We start from the raw sequence: 27,266 nt of genomic DNA on the forward strand, positions 1-27,266 counted from the left end.
AGAGTTAATAATAAACAAATTGACAACAGAAAACCTAATCCCCTTTCGTCATTCGTCATTATACAATCGATGTTTCCTATTTGGTTTAATGACGATCGATGTTTCCTATTTGGTTTTGGTGATTTGAGTCAGCCGCAAAAATTAATTTATTTTTATGCATATAAAATCTTAAAAATAATTAAAATGAGTTGTAATACATTACCTTTTCAACAACGATGATAAATTTAAAAGACCAACATTTATATTCGTCATAGATACAAAATGTTAAAACCACCTTAACGAAGAAGTCATTATTATAAAAATCATATACTTTAAAAGTATTATCCCAAGTTGGCATGAACAAAAAGCATGTTATGATTACAAAGAAAAAAATAGTGGCCCGGCCTCCATAGGATGCTGTCTTGTAAGGCCCATAAGGGATAAGGCCATAACTATTAAAGGAAATGGTTTCTATTTGACTAATGTTTATTTATTTATTTATTTTATTCTTTTATCAATGAGTAAGAAAAATTGTTGTATTTGCCACTTAAATTTTTTTTTTTTTTCTAAATTGTAAATATCATTTAACTAAATGAAAAGTTTGTCCTAAACAAGCTAAAACTTTTACATACTTATTTTTTGGCAAAAATTAGATAAAAAACAAAAAAGTCAGTAATTATAGAATCAGAAGAAGAACTCATCTAATCCAAAGGCACATAAGGCCTCGAAAGTTCCTCTTGTGCTGTCTCGCAGTGATGGCATTCCTGATGTCTCTGTCCATGAGCTTAAACACTTGTAGAGGAGAGAGATGAACGTTGTTGTGTAGTACGTTGTTACGTTGTCTCCATAAATGAAAGACCATTCCATGAGTAAGCAGTCTCCTGAGGCTAGCAGGCGCCGCTTGCGTTGAGAATCTACACCATGATAAAAGCTCCGCCCATGTGATGAAACCTGTCTGTGCAGGATCGATCCTGGCGAGTGCTAAGGTCCAAATCTGAGTACTGAACCTGCACTTAAGAAACAAGTGGTCTCTGACTTCATCTTCAGTGCTACACAGGCAACAACATTTATTAATATTCAAATCCCAAGATGCAAGTCTAGAACGAGTGGGAAGTCTATTCAATGTAGCAAACCAAACCATAACCAAACCGTATTTGCCACTTAAAAATGATGTTACACCAGTTCATTACTCAAATATATTTTTGTAAGAACTCATTATTCAAATATATTTTTGTAAGAACTCATTATTCAAATATTTGTATAGAACGTTTTATTATGTAAGACATTAAACGTAGATTTGTAATGCAATTTGTTTAAAGTATGCAGATTAGTTGACTGAGACGACCGAAAAAGAAAGAAATGATACTTTACTGTAAACAGCCAAAATCGGTTGATTACTGATTGATATGTATATTGGACCGGCGTGGACATATTATAATAAGCTCAAGGTAGACCAGATTATTTTTTCTGTGAACACCAAGGTAGACTAGTTAAATTACCACGACCGTCCGTCGCAATCATATATATTTACTTGTTCACGTGATTATGCAGATGTATTTGAATTTTATCACATTATCCCATCATGTTTTTGTTTGGATCAGCCAGCTTGGGTTTGCTCTTTTATCCACATGTGCCACGTGTAGCAAGGGTGTCAGTCAACATTGGACAACAAATCCAATCCCCCGAAGAAAATTACCGGCTATCACCCGTGCTCACCCGTTAAATTAATCATTTTTATATTTCCTTTTTCGCTAATCTCTCTCACCTCGGACGTCGGCCGTTACTTTTTGATTTCGTTACCAATAAAAAAAAAAGAGATTAAAAAGGAAGAGGTGGTGATTGAAACGATTCCTCCAAAACAAGAAAGATCGAGAAGGAATCTGAATCGTTTTCTGAACAGATATGAGAATCGGCGGCGCGGAGATTATGATGATATCTTCGTCAGCGGTGGAAGCGTTGAATCTCAAGGAAGCTTCGAGTTGGTGGTCGGACGTAAACGAGTCGCCGATTTGGCAGGATCGCATCTTCCACGCGCTCGCTGTTCTCTACGGCATCGTTTCCATCGTCGCTGTGGTACGTACACAACGCATCTTAATCCTCGTTCTGGAATTTGAATCATCGCTTTGGGATTCGTAGAGGATTGATTATGTAACGATGAAATCAATGTTTGTTTGGTAGATTCAACTCGTGAGAATCCAATTTAGAGTTCCGGAATACGGATGGACGACGCAGAAGGTCTTTCACTTTCTCAATTTCGTTGTGAATGGAGGTTTGTGCTGCGAGATTGTGATCTAGATTATTCTCTCTTTTGTTTGATTTATGTTCATCTTGTGTGTTTGCAGTCAGGGCTGTGGTTTTTGTATTCAGACGAGATGTGCAGTTCATGCATCCAGAGGTTTGAGGTTCTTTCATCATCATTTGTAATCTTAAGTGGCTTGTCTATGTCAAATCTTTCTAAATTTGTTATTGTAGATTCTGCAACATATCTTACTTGATATCCCAAGTCTTGCTTTCTTCACCACCTATGCTCTTCTTGTTCTCTTCTGGGCGGAAATTTACTATCAGGTAGTTTTTGATTACTATGTTGCTTTTGTTCCTGGTTCTTTGGTTTTGATATTTACTCGAGACACTCTTTGATTTGGACAGGCGCGTGCTGTGTCCACTGATGGACTGAGACCAGGCTTCTTCACAATCAATGCAGTTGTTTATGTAGTTCAGGTATATTTGTAAATGCAATTCAGACATTATTTTTGTTTTTTTTTTGTGGGTTCGTGGCGCTTTTGTCCTTGGACTAACTCTGTGTGTTACTTCAAGATTGCTCTTTGGTTGGTTTTGTGGTGGAAGCCTGTTCGTGTTATGGTGATTCTATCAAAAATGTTCTTTGCAGGTAAAACTAGATTTGATATTTTTTCACACTAGCATGTTTACCCTAGATCTCTCTTGTTACACATAACCCATATTGTACCTTTCTCACCTCCCTGGTGAATTCATAAATGCAGGTGCTTCATTATTTGCTGCCCTTGGATTTTTACTTTACGGTGGAAGGTAATTTCGTCGCCAAATTTGACATTATTGTAGTTTCTATTGTTACCAGTCGAACCATTTTTTACTAGGATTTGTGTTGCCAAGAGTCACCATTGAGTAATGAGATCGCAAATTGTGGCCATCTTGCATTCTTGCTTTGATGCCTAGATAGTCTAGATTCCCTTTGGTGTTAAAGCCGAGGAGAATTGAAAATGATTATAGCATTGCATTTAAGCTCGATGTTGTGTCCTTGTATATCTATCTTATGGCAGGCTTTTCCTGATGTTGCAACGGTTTCCAGTAGAATCTAAAGGGCGGCGCAAGAAGCTGCAAGAGGTGATACATCAATTGTACAAACTCGTTATTTGTAGTTTCTGCTTCTTGACTGTTTACCCCCTTATGTATGGTAGGTTGGTTACGTGACAACCATATGCTTTACATGTTTCCTTATCAGATGTATCATGGTAAGGACACACACAAACACATCGCTATGTTGTTATCTATCAATCCTTACCTCCGTCGTTGGATTATCTTCTCATCAGTTTTAGAATTAACAACTAATTAAATTAGCCTTTTGTATATATGTTCTAGATGTGTTTTGCTGCGTTCGAGGAGGGGGCAAACCTTGATGTGTTGGATCATCCCATCCTTAACTTCATATATTATCTGGTAACCTCTCTCTCTTAGCTTAATCAATAATCTCATCATGAACATTAACTTCATTATGAATAAAATACAGTTTTTGGTTTGTTTGCGATGTTTTGTAACCTAATCCGTGTTGCTTAATTACAGTTGGTAGAGATATTACCTTCCTCTCTAGTCCTCTTCATATTGAGAAAGCTACCACCAAAGCGAGGCATTACACAATACCATCAGATTCGCTGAAATGTAAAGACACGACAACTACTGATCAGACGGAAGACGAGACCAAATATGTTTCTTTATCGGATGTGATCAGTCTTTTTGGTTTGTGTTGTTCCCTTTATATAGGTAATGTTGTAAAGAAATGTTTAAAAAATCTTATAAAGTAATTATTAATATAAATCTCAAATTCATTGTTTTACTTTTATCATTTAATTTATAAGTGTATAAGTAGCTGAAATTTTTCTCTTAAAATGGTGATAATGTCTTATCTATGCTATTAAAACAGAAAAAGTCTTAAAAAAATCTAATATTAAAATTATTGGACCGATTAGTTAGACTAAAACCATGTAATTCAGTCTATATTTATGCCAATGTCACGAGAAGAGATATCGGGTTTGATTGGTAATGACTGTAGCTTAAAAAAATTTTCTGTAGAAAAAAATCTGTAAACTTTTTGATGTGGCTTTAGATTTTATTACTGTAGAATTTTGTGGAAAGCCTTAAAAAATTGCTTTGGATATTTGGCTCTGCAGAGCACTTGTACAGCTGTAGTTTATTTCAAGAGCTGTGGTTTAAAAAAAAAATTAAAGCTTGATTGCTCTGAATTTGGTGTTTTAGAAATAAATAGGGCTGTAGACAGCACCTACAACAACTACCAATCATCGTAACAAACTTAACAATATTCTACATACATCCCTTTATTATTAACAGAGAAACATTTTAAAAGAGTAACCTTTAAATATAACATATTTACAGGCATACCATGCTGAGGTGGCAGTCTTATAATACTTCTCAGCCTCACAAAATAATTATCCTTGCTTTACTAGAATATTTACACTGAATGCCACTCTCATAAAAGCTGGACCATCGTATTATAATATTTCTTTTGTATAGTACTTTCTAAGCGGATTATAAGCGTACCATCTTACCATCTTGACTCTCATTTATTGCTGGCCCATCGTACCATCTTGACTCAATAAGTTATTGACCCACATCAATGTACTATATAAAAATAAGCTGGTTATTATATGATTATTTTTTATGGTTTGGTTTGCAACGTGATTCATAATAACAGGCTCTTATAAGCATTTTCGTGGTCCTTGAAACCAAAAAAATAATGAAATTGTGGCTATGTGTCTCACATATATGTTTTGGCCAATAGAACAATCCACAACAGCTATGTGTCTCACATATATGATGAATTACGAAGTGTTATTCTGAAATACGATGACTTGGTAATGATAAATTATGAAATATTGATAATATATTTACTATATAATTATAAATTATTTATTATTAATTCACTGTAATAAAAAGAGGATGTATACTGTGTGTCCAAGTATTATTTGAATTCTCTTCCCATCTTTAGATTTAGGAAAGTTATATAGGGAAACATATATGTGACACTCAAAATTTACGTAATGATTAGGCAATATGTATATACACTATAGACAGACTTTGTGCGCAAGGTTGGATACTTTAAATTTTACTTACCATTTTTATATTTTTGGAAAGTTATAATAACATGACGTAATGGTATACAATTATGCGTTAAGCCGATAGATTCAAAATTGGCCATTTATTATACGGTCTTACCTATTTTTAAGTCAATCGTATATATATTAAGCCAAGACATAAATGCGAGACACCTACATTAGTGTTTCAATTCAATATGTGATTGACAAGTAAAATCGTGCAAAATATTCTGTAATGAATGCCTCCTACCCCTATATAAGAGAACGTTATGTCGACCATTTAGTCACACACTCAACACTATACCTGCTCATTTATTTACTATGGCTGCGATGAACTTTGTCTCTGAGTTGAAGCCTTTCAAGAACATGTGGAAGATCCAAGTCAAAATCATCCGTCTTTGGAAACAGTATTCGGCTGCAGGTGGTGAGACTATCGAAATGGTCTTTGTCGATGCTAGAGTAAGTTCAATACAACATTTTCATGAACTTTAATCTCTACTCCATATAACATTCAGAGTTACTTATTGCTGTCTATTTCCAAATATAGGGAGACAAGATTGCTGGAACCGTGAAAAGAGAACTGGTTGGGCAATTCAATCGTGTGCTGCAGGAAGGTGATACGAAAGTAATCATCAATTTCTCGGTTACCAATTCTGGTGGTTCTTATCGACCAAGCAAGCATCCATTCAAGATTGTTTTCCTTCCAACGACCCGTGTGAGGATTTGTGAGGATTTACCCAACAATTTAACTGGATTGAATCCTGTTAACTTTGGGGATGTTCTCAATGGTGTCCTCGATGATGATTACTTGGTTGGTAAGTTTCGTTTTTTATCTTTGTTATTTGTTCATAAGTTATAGTGGGATCTATAAATAATGTGATTAGTGATCCATTTTTTTTTCGTAGATGTAATCGGACAGATTGTTGAAGTTACCCAGAAACCATGAATGTAGTATTCAAGGAGGTTTTCCAGAATCTGTTTGTAAATCGCCATGAAGTATAGGTGTATGTGTGGGGACCGTAATCGTTATTCTGAAAAAGGTATGAATACTCTCTTTTGTTTGTTGTTCTTCAATTTTAAGTTTATATTGACTACTTATAACTGTTGTTCTACGACCACATAATAGGAAGAATACTATTTTGCTGATGGACAATGGCGAGAATGAGCATGAAGCAGCACAGCGGAAAAGCTACACAGTCAAACACATACCGTCTTTCAATTTTCTATTAAGTCTATCTACTTGACCATTTTATCTTTGACATTGATCTTAAGACTGTTCTAAATATTGTTATGTTTTCAGAAATTCGTGATATTTAGACTTTCATCGATTTATTTTAAAACAGAGATGTTCTGTTTTTCACATGCACCATATTAGTAAGAATTAATCTAAATTCCTTGCCTTACAAGTAACCAATACGTAGTCGTCTTGATCTAGCAAGTACCTGTAATTATAATAGAGTATTTACATGTTAATAAATGTAATAGTTAACACTAACAAAATTTAACAATCTTTAATATTACGATGTTAAGTCCTTTGTACTTATTTTATTATTTTGATATAGATGGAAATCAGATGCATGACCTAGAATCATACTGTTAAAACTTTAGTATTATACTCTATTTTTGAAACAATTATAATTTCAAACGAATCTTAAACATCTATTATTGCGCCACATATGGAAGTATATTGATCCACATAGGTTCAATTATTTATTGTTTCCTTTAAACTTTGTAGGATTTTTGGCAACTTACATGTTTGGTAGTTCGACCTTAATTTTTTCCTATATCTCCCAAATTGTTATATTTAATAGAATCTTATAAGCGTTGTTCTTTCATAATTTAAGGTGCACACCACCTCTTTTGAAAAGAAAATATATTACAATTTAAATCATGAGAAGATGTAACAGGAAAAACAGTAAGAATTAAACTCCACATAAAAAAATAAATAACATTTTTAAATGCTTCTTCTAAATTTCTTGCTAAGGGAAGTTTTGGATACTTATCTCAGCAGAAATAAATGACCGAATATTTTGGTTTATAATTTAACCTAAATTTATTATTGAAGAGTTGTAATTGATTGATATTCCCTGAAATGAGCAAGTAATTTACAATGCAAATGAATACCAAGATCCTTATAAATCCACATTTTGTTCATTTGTATACATACATGACGCCGAGATTGGAAAAAATAAGAGCAAACATATTCATTGAAATATACTGATTAAGTAACAATATATATTTTAATTTATTCTATAAACAAGATATGTAAACCGTGGGAGAGAAACTAGGTTAACTACATTGATTATGATCTGTATATATAAGAAAGAGATGCAACCTAAAATGTTATACAAGAAATAATAAACACTTTTGGTTATATCTTTGTAGTGTTGTCTTCGATGGCTGTTCTTTCGTTTTTGGGAGACTTGCATTACTCCACAAATAAGCTAGCAGTCCGTGTTACTGTGCTAACCAAGTGGTCTACAATAACTACGACAATGTTCAGAAAAACAGCCATGGTTCTTGGTGATCAGAAAGTAAGAAAATTTGGACAGTATATTTTACAATTCTATATATAAAGTTATTGTGTTCAATGTATTGTTATATCTTTTTGGTATTAATTTTATATATTATGTTAAAACAGGGATCCACAATAGAAGCAACTTTGTATGAAGAGTTGGATAATAATGCGATTACGATGGATGAAGGTGATTGTTTTGAAATCCAGAATTTCAAAGTAATTCATGCTTCAGGTTTGACAAGGCTTACCAAGAACCGATTCCATATTAAATTGACAAGCTCTTCGTTGATTACAAGAATTCAACCACTTCCCTATTGCAACTATTATTGTTTTGCAAATTTTCTCAACGTCAATCGTGGTCTTGCCCATCCAAAGTACTCTATAGGTATTGTATGTCTTATTTATATATAATTCTTTACTATATTTTGAGACCCCCCCCCACATATTAGAGGAATTTAGTTAATTAATTTGTTAATTTTGTTTAACAATTTTTAGATCTGTATGGAGCTCTGGTCGGTGTAGGTAATTTGGACATATACGCAGAAGAAGGGGTTGATGGGATTCCATACGGGCTAAACCATAGAATGCAATTCACTTTGATCAACATCGAGTTAGTACTTTATACTATATAGAACTGATTATGATTTTTTATTATATGTAGTTAAGCATCCTATAATCTAATTTCAAACTAATGATAGGTTTGTTCAAGTAAGGTGTGTTGCTTATGGAAATATAGCTCTTCAGTTATATCATTACTGGAACTCTACTGTTGCTACTGTTGTACTATGTGTTTTGAACTTTTGGCGTATTGAATGGGGAGAAGGTATCTTACAAACCATTTTTAAAATTATTTTTCATATGTAGTGTTTTCTCATAGTTGTATTATATGTATTTTATGTGCAGGACATTTAAACCACGTGAGTAGCTACGAATGCTTATCGAAACTGTTGTTTGAACCTGAAATTCCAAAATTCAAGCATTCAGAATGAGGTATAATTTATTCATACATGCTTTCTTCCTAACCGATGTCTGTTATAAGCAATTTATCCGGCTTTTTTTTCAAACTCTTATCCATGTATTTTATTATTGTATTCAGGATTCCAAATTGAGGAGCTTGAAGACTTTGGAAAAGATAAGAATAATCTTAAGAGTGGAAGTGGCTGAAAGTGTTACGGATTCTGTTATTTTGTTATTTTGTTTTTCATTTCAGGGTTTTTTATTTTGGATTTTAATGTTTTTCGTTTAAGTTTATTTTAATTATAATGTTAAACTAATAAATGGCTAATTTGAAGCCTTTTTTTATTTCCATGCACTGGTTACCGAACCATTTTTTTTCTCTAATATTGTTTTCTACGAAAATAATGTTATTACATAACAAATCCACAAACTGTATCTTAATTACAAGAATAATTACATCCTGCGCAAGGCGCGGGTCTCAAACTAGTATTTTATTATTACTTCACATTTTATTATTATTTCACTTAATACAGAAAAACTATGTAAGGAAATAATCATAACAAACAGATTTAATATTCAATGTATATAGTTTTTGGACCCTACATAGATAATCGAACATAATACAAACCATTTTGATGAATACCTTTGTAATACAAATTTAACAATATTCATTGTTCTAATTAAGTGATACTAGACCCTGATCCGCACGCCAGCGCGGATATGAATTTTCGGTTTATGATTATTTATTTAACTAAATGATGTATTTGTAATATTTGATGTATTATATTCACCAAGTAAATATTTTTTTTTGGCATCTTAAACCATCTATTTATGATGAATATTCGATATCATATACAAAATTGAACAAATAGACGTAATTAGAGAATTGTATACGATATATAAAAACAATGGTTATTAATGTAAAATATGAAGAAATATTATATCATGACTTAGTATGGCATAAAAGATTATAAATTAGTTATACATGTTTAAAGAAAATAAAATATTTTTTAAACTTCTATGAAAAATTTAACATATAAAAAAGGGTGATGAATTAGTCATCAAATTGTAAATAATTTCATAATTTTATTAATAATAAATTATTTATAGTCTTTTTTTTCGTCAAGATAATTATTAAATGTCCATAACATTAATATGTTAAAAGGTCATATTATGAAAGCACATGTTGTAACCGTTTTTTTTCGGGAAGTGTAACAAAAAAAAATTACCTTTAACTCTTCGTTTTGTTTAAGTTCTGTGTCGGTAAAAGATTAAAAAAAATCTCTCTATCTTTTTCAATGTTCAATTTGAAGCTTATTATGCGAAAATCATACGCAAATATAGGCAAGTGGTTAGAATCTGTATATCTTTATATTCTTATAAATTTTAAATTTATTGTTTCCTCTTCTGCAAGCAAATCAATTACCGAAGTAATAGATCAATTGGTTGGAATCGAATCTATTCTTATAATTAGTGTAATTATGGTTACAGTTTCTATATTTAATAGGTACATTAAAGATACGACATTGAAGATATTCTGTTTTGATTAATAGAAGATATTGGATTTTGAGTTTGTATTTATTGATTTTTTTTTTTATAAAGCTTAGAAAATCAGTGGGATGATTGGTTGGTTGATACATCCTATAAAGAAAACGAAAACTATAGGTGGTTTGACTATTGTACATCGATCGATGCATGTTGTAAGTTGACTATATAAAACTTGAGCATGATCATTTCAAACTAAAGTATAGGTAGGTTATATGCATTTGTTATATTGTAGTTAATATATTTTAAATATTACATAAGTCAAGTGATTCACTTTTTCGTAAAAATAAAATTCATGTTCATTATCGGGTGGAAAAGACAAAGATTAAAATATGTAGGTTCATTTAATGACATTAAATTTAAATTTGATTAAGGAAAACTCATTAATTTAACTGGAAAAGACAAAGATTAAAATATGTAGGTTCATTTAATGACATTAAATTTAAATTTGATTAAGGAAAACTCATTAATTTAACTGGAAAAGACAAACATTAAAATAAGTAGTTTAATTTAATTTTCAGTGGCATAGAAGTTTAAATAAATTAGAAAACTTAGAGGTATTTTTAATGGGTACTTCTCTTTTAATAATATAGATGTTATTCATGTATTTCTTGAATTTGTTTATGAAATATTATCGCAAATTTAATATCTGAAATTGAAAACTATATCAATAACAAAAATAATTGGTTTTATAATAATGTAAATTGATAGTTATAACTATGATATATGCCAGGAAATTTCATTTTTAATTTAAAATTGACAGCTCGTATGTTAATATCAATGTTTTGAAAACCGGACGGGATATTGACTCGGCATTGTAGCTGAGTCAATGGTCAGACCGGTTCAATCGATTTAATCTGGTTCAAATTTTAATTTAATTTTAAATTAAGTAACTATATAAATGTAAGTATAACTATAAAATAATTTTGATACAACTTTATATCAATGTTATATTCTAAAACTGATATGAAAATAAAATGAAAAATTCAAAAAAAAAAACATGAAAAAACTAATTTATTCAAATAGGTGTTAGGAAACAATATGAACTTTTGATGAAATGTTATTAAAATTTTCAATTTTAATTTTATTTATTTCACTTGAATTTGAGAAAACCAGATTTTATTATCAAACTGGATCACCGGTTTAATGATTTAACTGGTTTTCGACCAGGTTTGCCGGTTTAACTCAAATCCAGCTTTTAACACAATCCAGTGTGAGTCACGGTCTGACCTGGTCTGACCTGCTCGATCGTACGGCTTGGTCCGGTTTAAAAAAATGGTTAATACATTTCAATAATTAAAATATATATTTTTTAATATTGAATATCTTTACTGTTCAAAACATATATATCATCTTTCAATCTATTTCGAACAAATCTAAAAAAATAATAAAAACATTAAAAATCAATAATTATAATGTGAAACACAAAATAGTAATACTTTTTTAACCAATTAAAGATTAAAAAAAATTTAATCAATTAAAGATTAAAAAAAAATCAAACCTGCAGAAAAAAATAAAGAGAAGCGGCTAGGGTTTAGGCGATTCTAGGGCGATTTTTCGATCTGGCAAGCTCCTCCTCACCGGTGAAGTTTTGAGGCTCTCCTTGCCAGGGAAAGGAAGATAGGAGACTCTAGGCGCACCCTACCGAGAAGTTTTTCCTGCCCCTTGCAGTGGTTCTCCTCCAAACCGGCGCTAAAAACCCTAGATCTCTGTCGTGTTGAGCAAGTTTCGCTTATACGTGGAGTGAAAAAACTCCCCTGTGTAGGGTGTCGGTGTAAGGTCAGAAGTTCTTTTTCTCTGGTCTCTCAAAGACGATCTCTTGAAATGAGTCGATGGTATGGGAACCGAGAGAGAGGCGACAACTCCAGACCAATAGGAAGACGATTGGAAAAGAAAAAGGATGATGAGATAATTCCGATACCGGAGTTTGACTTCTCTGACCTCGTTGAAAAACATAAGCTCACATTGGTGGGACGGATGTTTCATGTAGATGGAAGAAGCGTCGATGGTCTGATTAAGCATATGCCAAAGAGACATATTTGGGACGTAGAAGGCAAATTACGAGGAGTTAACCTGGGAAACAATAAGTTTCAGTTCGATTTTGATAGTGAGCAAGATCTACAAAAAGTCCTGCAACGAAGACCTTGCCACTTTAATAAGTGGAGCTTTTCTCTGGAGAGATGGATCCCGACGATCCAGGAGGATTTCCCAAACTCTATGCTATTCTGGATTGTGGTCTCCGGAGTTCCAAATCACTACAAGAAAGATGAAACGTATCGTAATATTGGTAACGCGTTAGGACTGGTAGATACGGTGGACGTGGAAGGAGGCAGGGTAAGGGTTTTCGTTAATGCGGATGAGCCCCTACAATTTGAGCGTAGAGCAGGGTTTGCTAACGGAGACGTAATCTGGGTGACCCTTAAATATGAGGATCTTCATAGACTTTGTTTCACATGCAAACTCATCTCACATGAAGAAGGTACCTGTCCGGAGCTCACAGAGGCGCAGCGAGAGAGAAACAGAGTAGCGAGAATTGAACAAAAAGATTTGGAGGAAAAAGCGACCAGAGAAGCCTTCTCCATTCCAGCCCGATATGAGTTCGGACAAAGAAAACAAACTGGCGAAAAAATGTTTTTTGGAGGAAGACACGAAGAAAGAGAGACTGGAAGATCTATGACAGCCGACAGAAACAGAACAAATCAGGATCTCCGAGATAGGATTACTGAAGGCCGTGAACCACGTAATAAAAGTGTTTGGAAAAGGCTGGACGGACCTGATGCATCATACTATCCCCGCGATCGGGAGAGACATCATCCATATCAAAGGCCTCAGGGCAATGTTTCTAGAACTCGAGCAGGAGAAAGGCTGAGACAGAGTATGAACTCAAGACTGTTAACTTGGAACTCCAGTGAAAGAAGATATCAGAATAGCTCTTATCACGACTCTCAAAGTATGAACCGGTCGAGTCCCAGAAGAAGAGGGTCCCCAGATTCTCAACGTACAATCTCTGCGCCATACACGTTTGAGCGAGAAGGGAAAGGGAGGAGGAATCAAGCTCGTCGATCACCCCCGAAAGTTGTGCAAGAATGGAGACCGATAAGGCGTACTTTGAATGACGATGAAAGGAGAGAGACTAATCCATCTGAGTGTGGTGAGACTGAGGATGAGAGAAGGAGAAGACTCAAAGGAAAGATGATTGCTCACGACGATTGCCCTGATCCGATAAGACCTCTTGCTGATAGGGAAACTATTCGGATTCGTGAACCACTCCCATTGCAACATCTTACACATGTTCAAGAAGGGAGTCAGGAAGTAACAGAGAAGCATCTGAATATTCGAGATGACACAATGAGAGATGACACAACCAAAGCGAGCAAGGAAAGATCTAAGGATGTAGAAAACCGGGCTAGTCCTGAAAGAAGCCCGGAAATCCCAGACCCGGAATCTTTCTCGGAGGAGGAAGGCGAAATAGATGATGTTGCTTTTGAAAAGATGATAGAACAGTATACCGAGCCTGAACCGATAATGGATGAAGAAATGCTCAACGTAGATGATATTGACGATCTTATGGAGGAAGAGCAAGAGCTGGAACAAGAAAGACAGACAAAGGCGAACAATTCCAAGATGGACATCCAGCCAAAAAAAGGATTATTTGTGATGAAGGCCAGAGAGGGCATAACAGTGGATCACACTCATCGTAGAAGTGCAGAAGAAGTGAACCATAGCAGTCGAACCGGCTTAGGTAAAGCTGGGAAGGATACTGGCCCAGAGATAGAGCGGATCATGCCAGGAAGGAGGAAAAAGATCCCTAGGAGTCCTGATGTTAAAGGTACTGCAGCATCAAAAAAGCTTGCTATACGTGGAAGATCATCACCAAGAAGCAAGACATCGAGACAGAGCCGTGTACCAGCTGCTCGAACATCGTCGAAAGTCCCTCGTAATGAGGTGTATCCCTCTGCTTTACAAGACAGAAAAACCAGTGTATCCGGTTCGGTGGTGTCCCAGAAACCATCCAGTACGCATATATGAATGCAATTTCTTGGAACTGTCAAGGGGCGGGAGCCTACTTGACCAAGCAACACCTGAGGGAGTTGATGCGCTGCTTCAATCCTAGTTTTCTTTTTCTTTCAGAAACAAAAAATGTTTTTTCTTTTATGCAAGACTTTCAGTTTGAATTTGGTTATGATAATTTATACACCGTCGAACCTGCGGGTAGAAGCGGTGGCTTGGCTTTGTTTTATATGAACGACTCTGCGGTGAAGATCATTTACTCTAATGATCGTATGATTGATATTGAAGCGCAGATAGAAGGCCATAGAGTGTATATCACTTTTGTTTATGGAAATCCGGTGGTGGAGTACCGCGAAAATGTTTGGGAAAGGCTGACTAGAATGGGAATTGTTAGATCAGGAGCATGGATGATGATAGGAGATTTTAATGAGATTACAAGCAATGCAGAGAAAAAAGGAGGTCGGAAACGTACTGAGACATCCTTCATCCCATTCAGAACGATGTTGGCTAATTGCGGAATGATTGAGTTCCCGTCTAAAGGCAATACTATGTCTTGGGCTGGAAGAAGACAGAATGGGAGGATCCAATGCCACCTTGACCGTGCTGTAGGTAACGAAGATTGGCATAATATTTTTTCCCACACTGATGTGGAGTATTTGTTGAGATGGGGATCTGATCATCGGCCGGTTTTGGCTAGAATAAAATCTCGTGTGGGCAGACCTAGACGAAGTTTTAATTTTGATAGAAGATGGCTTGGGAAGCAAGGCTTCTATGAGACAATTAAAGGAGGATGGGGACGAGCAGGATCACAACAAAACGGGAATCTAGTGGAGAAAATCGGTAGATGTAGGAAAGCTATTTCAGCATGGAAGCGAAATAATCCCTCCAATAACGAGAAGGTCATCGAGATTCTGAAAGCTAAACTCGATCAAGCCCAAAACGATGATAACCTTTCAACCGAGGAGGAACTGGAGCTCAAATGGCAGCTATGCGCGGCGTATCGTGAGGAGGAGATCTTCTGGAGACAAAAGAGCTGAGCCATTTGGTTAAGAGAAGGTGATCGAAATACGAGATATTTCCATGAAAAGACGAAGCAACGTCGAGCTCGAAACCGCATCACAAAAATCAAGAACTCGATGGGAACTTGGGTGGAAACAGAAGAGGGGATAGAACAGGTCGCGGTCGAATATTTCAAAAACCTGTTTGACACATCGAACCCTATGGATCAGGGAGAAAGCATCCGGTGTATTATCGAGATAGTAACTACTGAGATGAATGAGGCACTTCTAGCACCTACTACTGAGGTAGAAATTAAAGATGCAGTCTTCTCGATAAATCCGGAAAAAGCACCAGGACCTGATGGGGTGACGAGCCTGTTTTACCAGCGGTTTTGGAACCTAGTTGGGCACGATGTTACGAAGATGGTCAAGGACTTCTTTGAAACCAGAGAGATGGACGAGAGAATAAACCAGACAAACATCCGTCTGATCCCGAAGACTGATAGACCGACCACTATGGCTGAGTTTCGTCCGATTAGCTTATGTAATGTAAGCTACAAGATCATCTCGAAGATCCTGTCAAGCCGTCTTAAGAAGATACTTCCACAGTTGATTTCTGAGACGCAATCGGCCTTTGTGGCTCGAAGGTTGATAACTGATAACATCCTACTGGCGCAGGAGATGTTCCATGCTCTTAGGACGATGTTCCATGCTCTTAGGACGAATCAAAGCTGTAACTCTAAATTTATGGCGATAAAGACAGACATGAGCAAAGCATATGACAGAGTAGAGTGGAGCTTTCTCAAAGCTTTGATGGATAAGATGGGCTTCGACTCGAGGTGGACTAACTTAATCATGAGCTGTGTCACTTCGGTCTCCTATAGAGTGTTGATAAATGGAGATGTGAAAGGTTGTATTATTCCTTCCCGGGGACTCCGGCAGGGCGACCCTCTGTCGCCATTTTTATTTATTCTTTGCACTGAGGTCTTGATATCACAAACCCAAGAAGCAGAAAGTGCAAAGAAGATCTCTGGACTAAAGATTGCTAGGGCATGTCCGGAAGTTTCTCATCTATTGTTTGCAGATGACAGCCTCTTCTTTTGTAAAGCGGAGCAAAGTCAATGTCAAGAGTTGATGAGAATTATCGATGTCTATGGGAAAGCCTCAGGACAGCAACTGAATAAAGCGAAATCTTCAGTTATGTTCGGTTCTAAGGTCATAACATCCTAAAAATATGATCTGAAAAGGTCCCTTGGTATCAATAGAGAAGGTGGTATGGGTATGTATCTCGGTATGCCTGAGAAGATTTGTGGATCGAAGAGGCAAGTCTTCGCTTATGTTCAGGACAGACTCAACTCGAAAGTGAACTCGTGGGAAGCAAAACTCCTTTCTAAAGGGGGAAAAGAAGTGCAAATAAAATCAGTGGCCCAAGCGGTACCAACATATACGATGTCATGCTACCTCCTACCGAAAGAAACCCACAAGAAAATCACAGGTGCTACTTCGAGATTCTGGTGGAGTACTAGGGCGCAGAACCGTGGCCTACACTGAATAGCTTGGGATAAAATATGTGTGTCCCAGGAGGAGGGATGCCTAGGATTTCGAGATTCTAGAGATTTTAATCTTGCTTTGCTTGCTAAACAAGTTTGGAGGTTGCTGGTCTTCCAGGACTCGCTGCTCGCAAGAGTGTTGAAAGGACGCTATTACAGGAACTCAAACCCTCCATCCCTCGGCTGGACCAGTCTGTGGACTGCCCGCTCTGTTCTTAGTGAAGGCCTTTTGCGTACTATCGGAACAGGTGCGGATACAAAAGTTTGGGACGACTGCTGGATCCCGGTGGAGCCAGCTAGACCAGCGATCCCAAAAGGGGAAGAGGTCGATAGGGATTTGTGTGTTCACCATCTAATAGTTCATGAGAGTAAATGCTGGAACGAACCCCTACTTCGAGATTTACTTGCAGAGGAGGAGGTTCAGCGAATCCTTGCTATTCAACCAAGTAGAATGGGAAGAAGAGATGGATACACCTGGAAACATACAAGATCAGGCTCTTATACAGTGCGGTCAGGATATGAAGTGGCCAATAACAAAAGGAACTCGCAGCAGAAACAGTTTGTAGAGGAGCCCAGCGTTAAGAAACTTAAGAAGGAGGTCTGGAAGATCAAAACTTCAAGGAAAATTAAACACTTTGTATGGCAAGTTCTATCGGGGTTCGTTACTACTGCAAGTAGACTTTGCGACCGTCATTGCGCGACTGATCGAACTTGTCAACGATGTGGTGCAGAGGAAGAGACCATTAATCATCTACTATTCGAGTGTCCGCCTGCCCTGCAGTGCTGGGCACTATCAGACATTCCAACTTCTCCGGGCGTATTCTCGTGTAAAGCTCTTTTCACAAATATCGATCACCTGCTATGGCGGGCAGCGGAACAAGGAACGCCTAAGGAGAACCTTGAGAAATTCCCTTGGATACTTTGGTACATATGGAAGGCAAGGAACAACAAACTGTTCAATGGTGAGGACACATCACCTATATAGATACCTTACAACTGGCGATAGCAGAGTCTATGAACTGGAAAGTGGCTCAGATAGTTCCATCGGTGGAGGAGGAGGCCATAACTGAAGAGATGAACGTATCGGAGCTTGATATGATACAGCGGCCGAGAAGTCGTTTCCGATGCCAAGTAGATGCATCATGGACACACGAGGACAGAAGGACGGGCTTGGGATTTGTACTACTAGATGATGATCAGAAATGCCTTTTGGGACTTCAGAACGACTGCATCACACCGTCCCCGCTACACGCTGAGGCTAAGGGACTATTATGGGCGATGAAACGGTGTATGAGCGGGGAAGCAGATCTATCCGTTTTGAAACGGATTGCCTACAGCTTTTAAAACTGGTGCAGAAGTTAGAGGAATGGCCAGCCATGGTGAATGAAGTAGAAGACATTTTGATACAAGCGAGTATGTTTGATAATTTTTCTATCTCTTATATACCGCGTGGTATGAACCATAGAGCCGACTGTCTTGCAAAAGCAGCTCGGTCTCGTGTTGATCCATTTGTTTCTGTTTCCGTTGAGACTCCGGCTTGGCTAGCTCATGTCGCTGGCCTTATGGAGTGATTTAATATGAAATGTTTCTTTAGATGTCAAAAAAAAAAGATTAAAAAAAAATCATCGCTTTTAAAGCGCGGATCAAAATCTAGTTTAGGTATTAAAAGTTTCTAAATTTTTCTATGATACTAAGTTCTTAAATATTCTTATTCCCATATTGCGATATATTTAGTGTTTAGGTTTGTTCACACGTTATCTTTCATCATAGAAGCCAAGACCAACAAACAAAAAACTGTCTAAATTGATTGTGTTTGCTTGTAGAGTAATATAGGTAACGTATAGAGTTACGTCAGTTGCAAATTGTAAGGCTTATTGGAGGAAAGTTGAAGTACGACGAAACATGAATACTCCAAATGCCGCAATGCAATAGTAGTGGTAAATCAATAGCAAGTTAAGGCCACAAAATCAAATAAGCACTCAATAGAGAAATTTCGAAAGTACGAAAGGGAAAAACGATTTATATTATAGGACAATGATTATAAAAATCTCCAACTTTTAACTAGTAGAAAATTCTCAAATTCAATTCTTTTCTATGGTTTTGTTAAACTATTTTCTAATTTTGCTCAATTAACAAAAGTTTAGAATTTAAAACAACAGTCAACTTGATATTTTAATTTGTCTTCTCAAAAATTTGTTTTGACATAGCCAAATTTTGAAAGTTTCTATATGACCATTTTCACTCATGAATTAGAGATTTATGGAAAAAATAATAATATCATTTTGTTTAACTGTCTGTTAATTATGTTTTACATTTCTGTTAAGATAGCTAATAGTGTGCTTATTTTAGTCTAGTCAACAAAATTTTGGGATTTAGAAAATAGTCAACCAAAACTTGATATTTTAAATTGTTTTCACAAAAGTTTATGCTTTGAATAGTTGAAATTCAAAAATTAGAGATTTTATGACCATTTTTCCGTTATATTATAGTTATGTTTTGGTAATGCAAAACAATTGTATATGAGATCTTAAAAGATCTTGGCGGTTTACCACTAGTGATCCCCAATCATCCAAAACTGCAAAGCTTGTTTCTGAGTGGAAATTAAAGAACAATTATATAAAAACTCATGTTTGGCTTATAATCCATTATTTTTACTTTTCACATTTTCTTGATAACATATTGATAGTTTTTCTTTGAGAAGTGCTCATAGTCTACTGACATAAGACAAGTCCACCAAGATCTCTTCAACAAAATTAATGTAATAATGCGTCAGACTTTTGTAAACTAGAGTAAGACAAAATAGCTTTCATGAGGATTTTATGCATTACAATGACTGTAACTGTGTAAGTTTGAATTATGAAATTAGATTATTCTAAACACAGTTATGATGATGGAGATCGTGATCGATGATATATCAATTATTTGATTATAAAGATTTCTCCCCTCATGAGTTGTTAAAGTCCACTAGATATAAATATATTCCCTATGAGAAGAGTATCTCTATAATTATCAAATATTTTAAAATGAGAAAAAAAGGAAGACAATTGAATTACTGATATACTGAGTGCTGCAACAACAGAAATGCATTTTGAAAAGAGATAGTAATGGATATATGATCATATAAGCATTAGGAGTTTTAGTGCTCTTTCTTGTACTTCATTTGTCATTTTTTTGGCAGGTTTCATGAACTGTTGGAAACGACATAAGTGGACACATTGACTATCAAAATCTTTATTCAGTCTTTAAGAAATTATAAGAAAAATTTGGAAAAGTTTTAGTTACTTATTCAAGTCGTGCTCTATGGGGACATGGAAATCAATAGAAAGAAAACTGGAATCTGTTAAAATTCAAACTTTTCCAGTGAAGCATACGTTAGATTTTGACCATACAAAGTCAAAATCTTTGAACGTTTTTGGTTGAACAACACTTTCACACCCATAAATTAAGTAAATGAAATGGTTTCTTAATGAACATTTTGACTATAGTTGGCCAAAAGGTATTTTTTTATAGAATGCCAAAAAAAAATAGCTAACACATTTAATATTTTTTATCAAGAAAAATCAACCAAATATCTCCAAAGGTATAACATAATCAACAAGAGATCCATAAGCAAAATCATATTAACGGAAAAACAAATGTATATTGTGTTGTTTACTCAAACTGCATGAAGAACTTGTGATATCTGAAAAAACTAGACATTGTATGTTTCAGTCTTTTATCTTCAATATTAAATCTGAATCACAAATAAAGATTAAAATGAAGCAAATTATTCTCTGGAAACTATTTACACTGTATCTCAAAAGTATAGAAATGACTCCCTACAAAATGTATCCCTGTCTCTGTGAAGATTAGAGTCCACCTTCTAGACATGATCAAGCCAAGAGACCAACTGTTCAGTCGTTGGTCTCTGTTTAGGGTTTCCACTCAAACACAAACAAGCAATCTCAAGAACCCTAACCATCTCTTTCTCATTCTCTTTACCATGAATGAACGGATCAAAAACCTCACTAGCTCGACCCTCACTCTTCATCCTAACAACCCACGAGATCAAATCCCTCCCTCCCTTGGGTTTACACATATCCACCGGTCTTCTATCAGTCAAAAGCTCAAGAAGCACAACTCCAAAGCTATACACATCACCTTTATAAGTAGCAACCGAAGCTTGCCCATATTCAGGAGGAATATAACCCAAAGTCCCAACCAAATCAGTACTAACATGCGTCTCGTAAGGATTCATAAGCCTAGCTAATCCGAAATCCGCTAAATGAGAATCAAAGTTCTCGTCTAGAAGAATGTTGCTGGACTTAATGTCACGGTGCAATATATGAGGCTCACAAGCTTGATGCAAGTAATACAACCCCTTTGCAGCTCCCTGAGCGATTCGAACCCGAGTTCTCCAGTCCAACAAAGCTGGACCGTCGTTGCGCTCGTGTAGCCAGTAGTCTAAGCTTCCGTTCTCCATGTAAGAATAGATCAAAAGCCGGTCGGTATTGTAGAAACAGAACCCTTGGAGTAGAACAAGATTTGGATGTTGCGCTCTCGAGAGTGTTTCAACTTCTGCTTTGAACTCTCTTTCGATCTGACCGCAGTCTCCTGATAACCGTTTGATCGCTACTTTTCTCCCGTCTGGTAACACTGCTTTGTAAACCATACCGAACCCGCCGCAGCCGATAATGTTGGATTGATCAAAGCTGTCTGTAGAGTCCAAAAGATCATCATAGGAGAGAGCATTATCATTATTGTTTTGAAACAGCACCACAATCTTAGAACCAGTCTCTTCGATTTCTTTCCGGTTCATGCTCTCTTCTTCTATCTCCGGATCAACTTCCCCTGACCGTCTACGCGCACGCAACACGATCAAAGCTAAAAGAGTGAGAAGGAAGACCGAACCGAACGCGATCCCAACAGCCATACCAATCTCACCTCCTCTGCTTCTTCTTCTTGAATGTTTGATATATGTTGTTCCGGCAGAACTCGCTTCTCCGGAACAGGGGAACCTACGTTCCCCGCAGAGGTTGTTAAACTCGAAACTCGAGTTTGGGAACGTCTGAAACTGACCACCAGAAGGTATCCTTCCAGACAGATTGTTACCAGCGACACTAAACTTAGACAGAAATGTCAGGTTCTGCAAAGAACCAGGGATGGATCCCGAGAGACGGTTGTTAGAAAGATCAAGAAGCTCCAAGCTTGTCATACCAGAGAGCGAGCTAGGGATAGAACCAGACAACTCATTCCACTTCAGATCAAACACATGAAGCTTCTTCAAATCACCAAACTCCTCCCAGATAGGTCCAGAGAGGTTGTTATTACCAAGCTCAATAGTTGGCGGGAAACCAACGATCTGATTGTACTGTAAACCTCTTGCGCTCTCGTTCCTCTTCATGAAGAAAGGAAAGTCAGGAGACGGTTCGTCCAATGAGATGCTTCCACTTGTCAGACTCTGGAGTTGAGTAAGGCTCTTTGGGATCTCTCCTGTAAACGAGTTGTTGGATAGATCCAAGTAGAATAGATAATTGAAATCACCAATCCAGCTCGGTATAGCTCCGGTTAACCGGTTCCAAGAGAGATCCAGCAGCTGAAGATCCCTACTCGAGCTTAACCATCTCGGAACCGAACCGGTTAGCCTACAATTCGCAACTACGAGCACTTTAAGCTTCTCGAACCCAACAATACTCGCGTCGTCAGGAGGTAACGCCTCTCCGTTAAAGTTTAACGTGAGGACAAGCGCCGTTAAGTTTTTACAGTTCTGAAGTATCCTAAGCGCGGACGTGATGTTAACCAAGCTAGAGTTGGATAAGGAGAAGTAAGATAGGCTCTGGAAGTCCTTGAAGCTCTCTGGGACTTCTCCACGGAAACCGTTTCGCGCCAGGTTAACGTTCTTTAACCGTTTGCAAACCGAAAGATTCTCAGGTAACCGGCCGTTGAACCGGTTAGTACCTAAATCGAGAGAGTTTAACTCAACCATCGCCGTGCAGTTCAACAGTAACGGACCCGTTAACGAGTTGTTCCTTAAGTTAAGCAGATTTAACGTCCGTGAACTCGCTAACGATCTAGGTATCCCTCCGCTTAGTCTGTTCGTCTGAGCTGAGAGATACTTCAACCGAGTCAACTCGCGGAACACGTCAGGGATCTCACCTGAAAACGAGTTCCACGAGACATCGAGACGAACGAGGCTAGAGAGGTTACCGATGGAACGAGTCAAGGACCCGTTGAAGTTATTTGTGGAAAGGTCGAGGCTTTGCAGAGACGGTAGGTTTAGGGCTTGTGGGATCTCTCCGGAGAGATCGTTGAAGCTCAAGTCGAGGGTTTGTAGAGTCGGCGAGGTGAGGATGGAGAGAGGGATCGACTTTTTGATGAAGTTCCGTGAGAGGTTGAGGACTTTGATCTGGTCGAGGTTTCCTAGAGATTCCGACAGGGTGCCCGACAGCTTTTTGTTACCGAGTTCTAGTTTTGTGACTCTTCCGGTGAAGGAAGAGTTGCAGGTGATCCCGGTCCAGCTGCAGCAATTGTCGTTGGCGAGCCAGTCTTCTGGTTTTGGTTCGAGGTTGGTTATGAAGTCGCGCAAGGCGTTGAGGTCACGTGGGTGGCACGTGAGGGGGGTCTGGGATTCCGAGGGGCGGAAGCATAGTAGTAGCTCTGTGAGGAAGATGACGATCACCCACAAGCGATGAACACGCATTTTGATGAGAAGAGGAAGAAGCTTTAAGATGTTTTGATGATGGAGAGAGAGAAGAAGACGAAGAAGCAGAGGCTCTTTCTAGTTAAAATTCAAGAAAACCGTTGAGAAAGCTGAGAGGATACAATTTATGGGTTTCTGTTTCTGGTTCTTGCCATGACGATCAATGAAGATGAAGCAAAAGAAGAGATATGGAGAGAGAGAGAGAGAAATAGGCAACTTTTGACTTTAACATGCTACAGCAAGTGGTGGGGGCTTAAATGCAGGCTTCTAGAGAGAGAGAGAGAGAGAGAGAGAGAGAGAGAGAGTGGATGAGTTGGGTGTTTGGTTTTTTCCTCCGTGTGTGTTACTGAAACAGTAAAATTCAACCCAAAAATTAAAAATATTTAAATAATAATAGGAAATTAATAAACAGTCATAAACGAAGAAGAAGAAATAGGGGGAATAGGAGGAAGAAGAAGAAGAAGGTGTTAGTAAAAAGATTCGTTTCATATGTATTGATGACGGTCAATCAACAGTATTTTTATAGAGGTTAATACTCATGGTTTTGTATTTATTTATGTCCGTTTATGGAAATGTCATATTTTACTGTCAAGACCCAGTTGTAGAAATCTCTTTTTATTTGTATTTTTGTTCAGTCAAACATCATGGAGTTCGTTAATAGACATACATAATGAAGTCCTAATAAGTCGTTTTGACTTGAGAAAACCTTTTGTTTTTTCTAAATTTTGGTTTGAATAGTAGGATCTCTTCTAACCTTCAGGGTAAACGGACGAAGTTTTGGAACGATTAATGAATGAAGAGTGCAAAAAGTCAACAAATTTTTAGTATTTTGTAAGTATTCCTTTTGAGATCTTTGTTTGCTTTCATTTTCAAATGGTTTAGTTTAGAAAAATCTAAAAGGTTAATTTATATTGTGGTTAATTTATATATTTACATTCGTTCTTATCTTTTTAATTATAGGATAGGATAGTTAAGAATGACCGGAGAGGGAAGGAGTAACCGGTTAGGTCAGCTGGAGGAAATAAAGATGAGGACAGGAGATAGAGAGAAGTCAAAGCACGGACGTTAACACCTTGCCTTGCATCTCTCTTCTCTTCTCAACTACAATTTTGTTTTTAAAATTAATTTTTTTTTCTTTTACAAGTTGGTCCCAATGCATGAAAATAGTCCTACCAAGATATTCTTAATTTCCGATAAAAGCTTCAGCATAAACTAGATATTTCTATGAAACATGATACTCCAAAGAGGAAAATTTCAACCTAATTTTTGTCTGTTGGTTAAAGAGTCGACCTCCTCCACACTGATCATGCAGAGATGCTCCATTTACATCTTCTAATCAGTATGTTATATTAATTTCCAGTAAACCATTAATACTAGACAACCAATAAATGTAATTCTTTAACAAATCTTAATATACCTAAAATCACTTTATATTAAAAAATGTTTGATAATTACACAAATTTTCATTGCTAAAAAGATTATAATATGTCAACTAATACTTTTTGTTCAATGCCGACAAATTTTTATACGTTACCGATTAATTTAGAATCTATCGGTTATTAATTTTTAAATTATATTTGATTTGAGTAATAGAATCGAAAATACATTTGGCAATTCAGAGATTGGATTCTCTGATAATTGTATGCGTTATGGTTCGGTTTCTAGAAATACAATAATGAATAGTTTAATTTTTTTTAAAAAATAAGAAAATTATATCATAAAAAACAAAAAATCTCCTATTTTGAAATAAATTCACTAAAAATAATCTTAATATATATAATTGTATTTACATTTGAAGTGTTTGATAGTAGCATAAATCATAACTTGTATAATAATTTTTGTACATTACCGACAAATTTGGGTCTAGATTAGTGATCGGTTTAATATTTCATATATAAAGCAAACTTAAAGCATAAATTTTCTTTGATAAATCTATTATTGGTTAGTTTTAAAATTATATTGGATTTTAACAATAGAATAAAAATTACAGTCTCAATTGTATATTTATAGGTGGGTTATTCAAAGATGTAATAATTTAAGGTTTGTAAGACTTTTAAAGAAAACCGATCATTTTGTAAACAATAAATCCAAAAAGTCTAACACTTTTTCGCCACGGTTTGTTTCTAAGAAAGCATAGGCTGTTGTTTAGACAACTTTCTTTACTATTTTACTTGATTTGTAAGTAATTGAAGACAATGTAGGTGAAGGGTGAAATGAACATAGACATGGAAGACTTTTAGAAACAAGAAATACTATATTGTTTAATAAATTAATTAGCCTACATTCAAAGTTGCTTTACCACATAAGAAACTACTAATATATTATTTTGGTGTGTGCATGTTCTTCCATAAAGAGATTAAGTATTGTTTTACGTAGAAAGTTAAGATACGATTCCAAGTTAACAATAAAATATATTGAAGTCGATATCTATAAGAAGGAGACAGTCAAAGCATGTGACATCAACTATTCAACTCTATAATTAATCTTCCATTCCATGTGGGTCGCAATGGCTTTTGATATAATCGTCTTCTTTACAGACATTTTTATATTTTAAAGTCTTTTAAGAAATTCAAGTAAGCTTGTATTGTAAATTTCTACAATTGTGAGTTTGTTTGTATTTTTTATATGATTCAGTGAAATTTAGTCAGCCAAAAATCGTTTTCGTTAGAGACATCTTTCTTGTACTAATGTTCATAAGTCTTTAATAAATCAAGTTTATTAGTTCAACAACACTTGCATTCTTTCACAGCCTGAAACTCAATATTATTCTCTATTAATAAAAGCTTCAAGATTTTCTTCGTAGTGATGAGTACCAACTAAGCTCATAGCGTATCTTACAAAGGCCTTTGAAGTTGCAAATTAGAGCCCATAGAATGTTGACATCTTTATAGACCCACGTACTTTCTTTTATTTTTTTTTTTTCGCTAAACTGTAAATTTTATAAAAATGAAGAAATAACCTATAAAGATATGTCTGAACCAGTGGCGGAGTCAGTGCGTTGGCAAGGGGGTCAATTGACCCTGGTGGATTTCTGATTTTTAAAACATTTACATGTATATTTATGTAAAAAGCTGGAAAATACTGCAAAATTTTGGTAATTGACCCCTATAAAATTTTTTTATTGACCCTATAATGTATAATAATTATGGACCGACCCTCCTAAACGTTTTTCTTACCTCCGCCACTGGTCCGAACCATCTTAGCAAAAAGAAAGAAAAAACAATATAGATCATAAAGAATATAGTAACATGAACAATCTATCTCAACCAAAAAGACATGAGATTACTAAAGATTTTACGCTTGCTCTTGGCAGAAATAATTTTACCAACTTCCCTATCAAGACCAGAGAAACTGATGAAGAGGGAATTGAGATTTGGTTGTGAACCAAATTGTTTCTTTGCTTCCAGATGTGAAATACAAAGGCTTGAGTAGCCACTTTGCGCAGTAGCTTCAACTCTTTAGACCCTGCAGTTTTAATCCAAGATAGAAGCTCCGACCAAGTTGTAAACATGGTAGGCAGAGAAGAGCACCTGATAAACACCTCCGTCCACACTTCAGGACTATACTCGCACGACAGCAGCAGATGATCCCTTGTTTCATTACCCCTTGAGGAGAGAGGGCAGGCAGTGGCAATCAGCATTCCCTAAGAAGCCAGTCTCTCCCTCG

General features: G+C 36.2%; 4 protein-coding genes across 4 annotated transcripts; 3 read left to right on the forward strand and 1 right to left on the reverse strand.

Moving 5' to 3' along the window:
- Window positions 1-1,732: 1,732 nt before the first annotated feature.
- Window positions 1,733-4,047, forward strand: LOC106324669 (tobamovirus multiplication protein 3). Its single transcript, XM_013762625.1, has 11 exons — window positions 1,733-2,052; window positions 2,158-2,248; window positions 2,322-2,374; window positions 2,452-2,544; window positions 2,626-2,697; window positions 2,794-2,866; window positions 2,979-3,024; window positions 3,276-3,339; window positions 3,414-3,467; window positions 3,595-3,672; window positions 3,796-4,047. The coding sequence occupies exons 1-11, from the start codon at window positions 1,882-1,884 to the stop codon at window positions 3,886-3,888; spliced, it is 888 nt and encodes a 295-aa protein (XP_013618079.1). The 5' UTR covers window positions 1,733-1,881; the 3' UTR covers window positions 3,889-4,047.
- Window positions 4,048-5,655: 1,608 nt separating this feature from the next.
- On the forward strand, window positions 5,656-6,288 carry LOC106324298 (replication factor A protein 1-like). The gene is made up of 3 exons (XM_013762292.1): window positions 5,656-5,801; window positions 5,890-6,157; window positions 6,248-6,288. Exons 1-3 carry the CDS (start codon window positions 5,664-5,666, stop codon window positions 6,286-6,288), a joined length of 447 nt encoding a protein of 148 aa, XP_013617746.1. The 5' UTR covers window positions 5,656-5,663.
- A 9,221-nt stretch (window positions 6,289-15,509) lies between these two features.
- Window positions 15,510-18,492, forward strand: LOC106324299. The gene is made up of 5 exons (XM_013762293.1): window positions 15,510-16,573; window positions 16,619-16,805; window positions 16,953-17,883; window positions 17,931-18,235; window positions 18,277-18,492. Exons 1-5 carry the CDS (start codon window positions 15,510-15,512, stop codon window positions 18,490-18,492), a joined length of 2,703 nt encoding a protein of 900 aa, XP_013617747.1.
- Window positions 18,493-20,668: 2,176 nt separating this feature from the next.
- Window positions 20,669-23,811, reverse strand: LOC106322739 (phytosulfokine receptor 1). Its single transcript, XM_013760862.1, has one exon. It carries the CDS (start codon window positions 23,598-23,600, stop codon window positions 20,784-20,786), a length of 2,817 nt encoding a protein of 938 aa, XP_013616316.1. The 5' UTR covers window positions 23,601-23,811; the 3' UTR covers window positions 20,669-20,783.
- Window positions 23,812-27,266: the final 3,455 nt, after the last annotated feature.

Source organism: Brassica oleracea, chromosome C2, assembly GCF_000695525.1.
Source record: "Brassica oleracea var. oleracea cultivar TO1000 chromosome C2, BOL, whole genome shotgun sequence".
Taxonomy (NCBI): domain Eukaryota; kingdom Viridiplantae; phylum Streptophyta; class Magnoliopsida; order Brassicales; family Brassicaceae; genus Brassica; species Brassica oleracea.